Genomic DNA, 8,897 nt, shown 5'->3' with positions numbered 1-8,897 from the left:
ATATAATGCTTCGGCCATCCGTTGGGAAATAAAAACCTTTTTCTGATAAGCAATGAGATGAACTCCAATCCGTAAATCAGATTCCAATTGATTCTGTATAACATTGCTTCATTCGTATGTTTCAGATCACAAAGTCCCAAACCCCCTTCTTTCATAGGTAAACAGCAATAGGACCATGCCACCATCACTAATTTACGTTTATTCACATCTCTCGTCCAGAGAAAGTTTTTGATAGCACGAGAGATCTTATTCAGTAGAGAACGAGGCCATTTATATACCGAGAACAAATGCAGCAAAGGTCCACAGGTTACGCTCTTAAGCAAGGTGAGACGTCTTGCCATGGATAAGGATTCCCCTTTGCTCACCCCTAGTCAAGAGGACCATAACCAACTTTGATAATTCATCTGTCCGAGTCGTAATCTGGCAAGTGAGAGAAATTGCAATAGATCAATTGACTTGGAATCGGACCCGAAAGGACTAGTGCCCAATCTCAACCTAGAAAGGGAGACAACATGTAAGAAAAGCACTCTCAATTTAAACCAAAAGTTCGACAGCATTTGATACAAGATCTTTTCAGTCCTAAATACAGCAAATAAAACACTATTACAATATGTTATAATTAGCATGACAAAGTTGTGATAAACAATCAAAGTGCTGGCTGAAGATGCAACAACATCCTGGAGATCCACATCGATACAGATGCCCATCAGGTTGTAGAGTTCTCGTGCAATAGTACATATTCTCGGCTGCAAAAACTCTAAAATATTAACCACTAACAAAAATCACAAACTGATCAAATACTACAAGCAAATTAACCGTTTTGAAAAGGAAATTTAACTGGGATGGGTCTTATAACTTTATTGCCATAAGAAACAACCAGCAGCCAAGTCGTATCCATAATGTACTTGGCACGTTTTATTTTATTTTATTTTTAACTTCTTGCTTCACTAGATTACCAAAACAAAAATTCCAACTTCCGTAAAGAAAAATAGCAACTATCAGAAACCATAACAGGTTGTTTTTCAGAGACCCAACATGACACCTCTGCCACAAAACTCATCGCAATGTTCCAGCTTAGAGCCTCGCAAGCTCTTTGGCCTCTTCTAGCAATTAAATAATGATCCTGATTAACAATAATACTAATAGATAGAAGTAACATCTTCCTTTTGGGTAATATCAATAAAAATTTTGCATTTCCGAATTACGAGGAAAGGTTAAAATCTGTATTGCATCACTCAAGTCCTATAACAAAGAAAAAAGTAACTCTTTTTTCATGTACATAGACAACATCAAGGAACTCTTTGGTTTGATGTAATCTGGAAGAGGCAACAAATAACCTTAGAATCATGCGCAACCACGTAGCGATAACAATAGTGCTTCAAGTATCAAATCACAAATTTTATCCATGCAAGGTAAAGTTTCAACCCCATTGGCATATGCAGCACAAAACACAGCAACTGAATTAATTTCAAATCCACAACTCAAAACTTTGTCATCAGACAAGCAGGGAGAAGCTTAATATCCACAGTAAAAGTTTTGAGATATTTATTTTTAGAAGACATCATGCCAAGAAAGGGACAGAACTACTATCTAGTGAAACAACGACTAGAATCCTTCAACCTCTACATCTAAGTGACTAGGGTCGGGGGAGTGGTGTCAGTTGCATCAGCTGTGTTAGAATTACGCTCGATTGTGAAAATAATCATACATATAGGCTCTTCAGCACTCGATAAATGACAGTGGTCACAGAAGACATGCATATACTGAGTATACTCAGATACAGTGATACTGCGATGCATACATTACAAAGAAGCTGTTTCAAAGAAAAACAAACTTGATTGCTGAACTTTATACAAGCACAAGGATAGGCCATAACTTCTCTGAAGATATGAGGATTAGTGCTAACACCCAAAGAAAAGATGTGGTGATGTGATACTTATTTGTGAAAGCAGAACAGATGGCTATATTCTTATGAAGAGGCCGCTTTTCAGTTGCTACAATGACGAGGGGCCATTAGCATAGACAGCAATAAACCTATTAATACTGTCGTAATGCCTTGAATCAGTATAACAAACTACGACAGGAAGCAATAAACCTATTAATACAGGGTCCGGGGGGCAGAGTCGCCCCCGGCCCGACGGTATATCTTGTTTCCTATTCGGAGTAGTATTGTGTTTAGGTTTTCTACTTGGATTTGACATCGTGGGGACATCGTGGGTTCGCGGGTTCCTAGTCGGATTAGGTCGTGGGTTCCAAGTCGGATTAGGTTAGATTGGGTATTATAAATACTCCATTATGTAAACCTAATTTGTAATCTGATTTTCGCCTCCTAATATATACTATTCTCCTTCTGCCCGTGGACTAGCCAACACAATGTTGGTGAACCACGTAAATCTATGCTTTCGATTGTTTATTTGTTTATCTTTCATTAATTACGCACAACAAATACACTCATGTGAGGTGGTTTCAGAAAGGACAGGGACTTGCAACATAAGTCACATAGTTGTTAAAGGCGCGCCTCACTCAAGGCTAAAGGTCTCGAGCCTTGAATGCAGAAAGCGAGGCACTGTACAAAAGGCTCTTGCCTTGTGCGCCTAAGAGCCTGGATCAAGGTGCGCCTGAGGGTTTTCACTAGGGTTTTTTTATTTTTTACTGCTTTCTGTAAAATAAATGTTTGATTAATCTTAACCCTTGATCTAAATAAGAATATCAAGAGTCCTAACTAAATATAGAAAGAATAGAGAAGGATTAAGAGCAGCCACATAAAGAAAGAAGACCAGTCACATAAAGAACTAAATATTATTAGTTTTCTTGTGTGTTCTTTTTATTGACAATGAATGGTTATTAGTTTAGTAGCATTAGTTATAGTTAGGTACTTAGATTAAGATGTTAAATATATGTTAATGTCTCTATGAAGTATGAACTTAACTTGGTGTTTTTGACATATGATTTAGTATTATGTTTTTAAGTGGTTTTGTTTTGTTTGTGTGGTCATAAATTTGTTTTTTTGGTTTATGCTCAACTAGTAAAAGAGTATATTTTTTTATTTTATTTTATGCGCCTCAGTGTTCCTAAGGTGCGCGCCTCACCTTGCACCTTGAGCCTAGGCTCCACGACCCTTAGCGCCTTTAACTATGATAAGTCACCACTTTAGAAATCACTTTTTAGACCACAATCACACACACACACACAAAAAAAAAAAAAAAAAAAAAAAAAAAAACGTAATATGGTTACAGAGGCATACCATATGTATACAATATACAAAAGTGTCAGATATTGATACGAATTGGACCTTCAACTATTAGCTTAAACTTTAGTTCAATTGGTTATATGGCATGGTACCAAAGCCTCTTAGACTAAGTGATCAAGGGTTTGATTCCTGGCAACCCCATTTGCTGATTTAATTGCAAGACATGGTATTATGGGTCTGAGTTATACACACTTCAAGCACAGTGGGCATTCGCATGTGAGGGCGTGTTAGATATTAATATGGATTGGACCTTTAACTATAAGCTTAAGCGTTTACTTCAATTGGTTCTATGACAAAAAGGAAATAAAACTATTTGGCATGATCATAGTGAAGAAGCAGATAAGTTTATACCTTGACCCGTACAGGGACAGAAAAAATAAACATTGGATAGCTGCCTACCTACTGTTACCAAATTTAATTGTGTCTTTCTCAAAAAGCTCATAATAACGTTGAGGTTCAATGGGATTATCCTGCAAATGAAGAAAAATATTAAAAATGATAACTGCAAGAAAATAACATAAAAATGGACAAGTAAATAAGAAAGTAATATATCGCAACTAGATATCGAGATATACTGCTTACATTAATGAAAGTTTTGTTAGTACTTCCAAGATCCATTATATAAGGCCTACCATTTCAAATAGAAAAGGTCAGACACGGAAAGATATATGACGCTCCTACTTCATTAACAAAAAAATCCAAACACTGAATTCTTACCTTACTTGCTTGGATAAGGTACCATCGGGCTGTTCCTTCTCTACTTGCCTGATAAAACAAAAACAAGAAATCAGAAAATTTTGCCAGAAACTCAAAGGGAAAAATTAGACCACCAATAATAGAGCTACCGGAATTGTATGACAGCATGTTGCTTGCTACAGGATGGATGATCTGTCGGAATATCTGCCACCCTTCTTTCTCTCCCAAAAAGGTAACAGCTCTGCCGATGTATATAAAGGGGTTCTGCTTATTAGAAACACAAACATTAGCCAGCAGAATAAGTCAAAAGCCCTCATTCTTTAGAATATCCATTACTAAAGCAGAATAAATTGGACCTAATGTATGTGCTACAGGAGCACCAAAAATCAGTCACACAAACAAATATTACAAATAATACATGATTTGAGATGATCAAAATTATACATGACATATTGTATGCTCAATTTTATTTAGTTGAATAATACCAAATAAATTAAGACAAAAAAACAAATTACTGAAACTTGACAAGTTTCTCACTTGACAAAAAAATAAAGGGATGCTCTACACTTTAGGGTTCCACTATGCAATACACAAAATTATATAATAAATGAAGAAAGTTATTAAGGACGAACCATTTAACACGTCACCAGCCTTAAACACATAAAGTCGCCATCTTACATCTGGTTTTCGAGCCTCGGGAGGCTCAGTGAACAGTAATGTAACACCTGGAGGGAAAAAAAACAGCACAGAAATAAGAAAGAAGATGAATAGATGAACATACAACACTCATACAGATATTATTGTATGTGCATATCCCTGAACTTCAAGTACAGCAAAGCAAGAAAACAGTAGCTTTTGTGACATGTTAAATTACAAAAGAAGCGATGGAAACAAGCAACAACCCAAAACAGTAGCTTTTAGAAGACCAAGTTCAGTATTAACAACATTGGCTTACTAGTCCTTTCTGCATTCAGTTCACATCCCAAAACAGACAGGCTGAAAAGATCACATTTTACTGATGAAAACCTCTAGAATACAAAAGAAACTCCAAATTAGAAATTTATCACAATGATAAATGTGTGTTTAGAAACAACATAAAGTAGTCAAAATCTTCCAACCACCTCCAAACACATTTATCAGTTTAGGTCATTAAATGCACCTCATCACATTGAGGCTGATACACATCAGTGCATTCTAAGTTTCAGATCATGGATTTCTACCCTATCAAGCTCATAAAACAAACTAAGAATTTTTTAATTCAAAAATTTCTGATTCCAGGAAAAGTAAATTATTCCATTTCTAAAATAAAATTAGACTCATTTACAACCATATTGTACCAAATTGCAATGTAATGCCTACACACACACATGAACATATATAACATGTGAAAGAGAAAGTAATTCAAGAATATAAAAAAGAAGTTGAAGACACACCAACCATAATGAAACCATTAACCAAAATCAATGTAGATATATCACTTACCTCTAACTCTATTGGTTTCTGAAGCAAGTTTTCCAGACAATTCAAATGATGGTTTTTGCTGCAGTTGCAAACATGAAGATCACAAGACACAATATCAGAATGTTTACTAGCTTAAAAAAAACTTATAGCTCTTTAATTTGTTAGCAGAAGTGAATATGCTGAAGGATGAAGGATGAGTCTAAAAAAAAAAAAAAAGGCGGCCCGGTGCATTACGCGTCCCCGCTAAGCGAGGGTCCGGGGAGGGGTCCCACCACAAGGGTGTACTGGGGGCAAGCCTTCCCTTGCCAATTTTTTTTGGCAAGAGGCCGCTCCTAAGACTATTCGAGAAAAATTAGATGCAGCACCCTGATAGAGAAGTGCATCTCAATAGACCTATCTTAGCTCATCTAAACCATGGGCCTAACCTAAAGTATGGAATGTTTATCCTAGGAAGCCCAAGTGTAGTGTGGAAAGAAGAGTGTGAGCTAGCACAGTTAGTTACTTCCCTTAGGAGAATGTTCCAGAGGTGTTATAGGTGTACAGGGTGTGAGGTGTGAAGAGAATTCTCCATGTTGTGGCTCTTAGTAGAAAAGCTTAGAAAGAGTGAGGTTTCCCTGGAGTGTCTAGTTACTGCCTTTATCATTCTATAATATCAATTTTGTTTTTCTCATCCAACACTTAACAGTGCATTATTTCTTTTTTCTATTTCTTTTCTGGTTATTGTTTTCTGTGGTCGAGTATTCTCAACATACCCATTGAAGATAAAACAAGGGAAGGAAGTTGGGGTAGTTTTTGACATGTTCAAAGCCAGCTTATGGATGCTCGTTCCGTAAATGTCAGAGAATTTTCATATATTAAAGAAGGGTATGTTATTGAAAATAGCCTCCTAGCATTAGATTTTTTTAGAGGATCTTAGAATGAATAGGAATAAAGGAAAAGAAAAATCCATATAGAAGACTCCAACTAGTTAGGAATAAGGCTTAGTTGTTGTTGTATTTAACAGAAGTGAAATGACCACAAATATTCATTACCTTTTGCTTTGCTTCCAGGGCCTCCTCAGCAGCCTTCATTTTAGCGACAGAATCATCATCGTCATTCCTGCAAAACCAACAACATTATATAAAACAAAACAAAGACAAAGACAAACAAGAAAACTATATATAATGGCATACTAAATACTTTCTCCAAAATTAATTAACATGAAAAAAAAGCCACATAATGAGTAGGAAACAGATTATTATCAACAGTAATACATGAAATAGTGCAGGCAAAATTTCCTTGTCCCTCCTTTGCATTTATAATGGTTCATTGATCCCTTCTTTTTCTTCACTCCTTTCCAAAAATAGAATTTTTCAGAAAAAAGAAGAAGGGTATCCTGTTATTTAGAGAAACATATTGCTTCAAACAGGTGCTTTTGCTTTATAAAACTAGAAGTGTAAAATTTGGGTATCAAACAAATGCTTAAGCACTATCACTACTCATAAAGAGGGAACTCTGCAGCAGAAGTATGCTACTGACACTTTGGACCATAAGGATGAAAAGAGTCAATAAGCAACTCACCCTTGTTCACTTCCCCTAGAGTTCATCACCTATAAAGATCAAAGTTTTGTCAGGAAATTCAATTAAGCATCAATTTAAGAAAGTAAAGTAACCGCTAATATGCAAGAACGATATGAATTAATCAAAACTATAAATGGTAACCTCCTTATGATCAAATTAAGTCAAAAGAGAACAAGTAAAAATATAAGCATATGGTGCTATCAGAAGTAAATGTCACTACACCTCATCGGGTTCTCTCCTATCAACTTTTCGAGATGGTGATCTTGATCTATTTCTGCTCCTATGATGGTGATCTGAAGGAGAAGCTGATCGGCCATTTCTAGCTCTAGAAGATTTGCCATCATTCTCATCTCTACCTGATCTTCTTTCCTTCCTATCAGCTCCATTTTCCCTGTCTGCACCTCTTTCTCTATGCGTGTTTCTGTCACCACCTCTCCCATGATTCCTTTCTTCTTCTCTCTCTGTCACTTGCTGAGCTTCTCTTTCTCTATGTCTGCCTTTATCACTTCCCTTACCATGACTCCTTTCATGCTCTCTCTCAGAAAAAAATTCTACCTCTCTTTCCCTCCGTTTACCTTCATCTCCTTTGCCACGATTCCTCTCCCCGTCTTTCTCCGGCACTGTCTCAGCCCCTCTATCAGCTTGTGCTCTCCCTAATCGCTTTGTTCTTGGAGAAGGAGACCGAGACTTTTCACGCCTAGGTTTCTTCTCCCTTGCCTGAGGGGAATCTTCCCTCTGCGAGATTCTGCGCCGTGTCGGCGGAGAAGGAGAGTGGGACATCTCACGCCTAGGAGATTTAGTACGACTTGAACGTTTCTCTCTTGCTGGAGAGGTATCCCTATGAGAACTTCTGTGTCGTGGTGTCATTACGCCCAATGGCAACTGGAAACTGAGCTAAAAAAAATTAAATAAATTATCAAAAATTCATAGTGTTAAATGGCATATACAATATCAGAGCTACAATGTAACAGAAAAAATCAGTAAGAGACGCCATTAACAGTAGTGAAGCATAACAGTCGTCAAACCTTAGCTATAGAGAGATACCTTGTCTGAATTAGGACTGTATTGCGTATATGAACAAGTAGTGTCAGAATGAACGGGAAGCCGATTAAATTAGCGGCAATTCAACCACCGGCCGAGGAATTAACAAAACAGCGGTAGTCAATGGAGAGGGATGCAGGGACTCTGTTTCTCCATGTGGAAGTACAAGGCGGAAGAGAGCAAGAAATAGCTCGTCTAGGTTAAGCTTTCACAGCTAAACGACGCCGGTTCTCTTTCCAAATTAGAGAGAAAAGGAAAAATCCGTTACCAGTGCGTGAGCAGTCTCGAATCTTGATAGGGGTCAGCCGAACGGATACCAAATACAGGCTTGGCTTGGCTTGGCTCGGCTCTAGAATAGAAAGTACCAGGATTGGCTCGAGCTCGTCGATCCTGGAATTTTTAATCTCGACCAGTCTAAAATTTAAAGCTCGAGCTTGAAATTAGCTCGACTCGAGAAAATTTCACAAAAATATCTAATTTAACATTTTATTATTTATTGTTATCCTTTTAACGAACTTAAAACAAATTTAACATATCATTTATAATAAATTTAAATCAAGTTATAAAATTAAAGAAATATAGTTTTTAATAAATTCAAATATAACCATATAATTTTAAATTTACAATAAATTTAATATAAAATAAAGTCAAATATAAACAATTTCTCGTAAAACATAACGAAATCCAATTCTAAAGAATTAGAAGAATAATTTGTGGTTTTTTTCTTTGTCATCATGCAAATATAACTTATGAGTATATGATATTAACAGATTCTAAGTTCATAATTCAGCAACCTACCCTACATAGACACTTGAAGTCTAAAACGCAAAACAGATTGAGTTTAACAACATTGTTAAAGGTTATAAATGGTTCTTATATACATACAGTT

General features: G+C 36.4%; 1 protein-coding gene across 3 annotated transcripts; it reads right to left on the bottom strand.

The window, feature by feature from the left end:
- Window positions 1–356: 356 nt before the first annotated feature.
- On the bottom strand, window positions 357–8,279 carry LOC136219037 (FHA domain-containing protein DDL). 3 transcript variants are annotated; one of them, XM_066006251.1, is made up of 11 exons: window positions 8,012–8,271; window positions 7,190–7,861; window positions 6,968–6,996; window positions 6,439–6,505; window positions 5,429–5,486; window positions 4,579–4,671; window positions 4,096–4,210; window positions 3,968–4,015; window positions 3,833–3,878; window positions 3,650–3,720; window positions 516–746 (listed from the first exon to the last, which is right to left on the bottom strand). In XM_066006251.1, exons 2-11 carry the CDS (start codon window positions 7,832–7,834, stop codon window positions 707–709), a joined length of 1,212 nt encoding a protein of 403 aa, XP_065862323.1. In that variant the 5' UTR covers window positions 7,835–7,861; window positions 8,012–8,271; the 3' UTR covers window positions 516–706. The 3 variants fall into 3 exon arrangements, with proteins under 3 accessions (XP_065862321.1, XP_065862322.1, XP_065862323.1); XM_066006249.1 differs by lacking the exons at window positions 3,650–3,720; window positions 3,833–3,878 and having other exon boundaries at window positions 357–746; window positions 3,973–4,015; window positions 8,012–8,279; XM_066006250.1 differs by lacking the exons at window positions 3,650–3,720; window positions 3,833–3,878 and having other exon boundaries at window positions 357–746; window positions 3,973–4,015; window positions 7,190–7,856; window positions 8,012–8,279.
- Window positions 8,280–8,897: the final 618 nt, after the last annotated feature.

This window comes from Euphorbia lathyris, chromosome 2, assembly GCF_963576675.1.
Source record: "Euphorbia lathyris chromosome 2, ddEupLath1.1, whole genome shotgun sequence".
Classification (NCBI taxonomy): domain Eukaryota; kingdom Viridiplantae; phylum Streptophyta; class Magnoliopsida; order Malpighiales; family Euphorbiaceae; genus Euphorbia; species Euphorbia lathyris.
This window is presented reverse-complemented; position numbering and strand designations above follow the sequence as displayed.

Excerpts from the sequence above, each read along its gene's own strand:
- LOC136219037 (XM_066006249.1), bottom strand. The coding sequence starts at position 7,834 with ATGACACCACGACACAGAAGTTCTCATAGGGATACCTCTCCAGCAAGA. Across the intron at positions 4,672-5,428 it reads AGAAACCAATAGAGTTAGAG|GTGTTACATTACTGTTCACT; the intron begins GTAAGTGATATA and ends TTTTCCCTCCAG. Across the intron at positions 4,016-4,095 it reads CATGCTGTCATACAATTCCG|GCAAGTAGAGAAGGAACAGC; the intron begins GTAGCTCTATTA and ends TTGTTTTATCAG.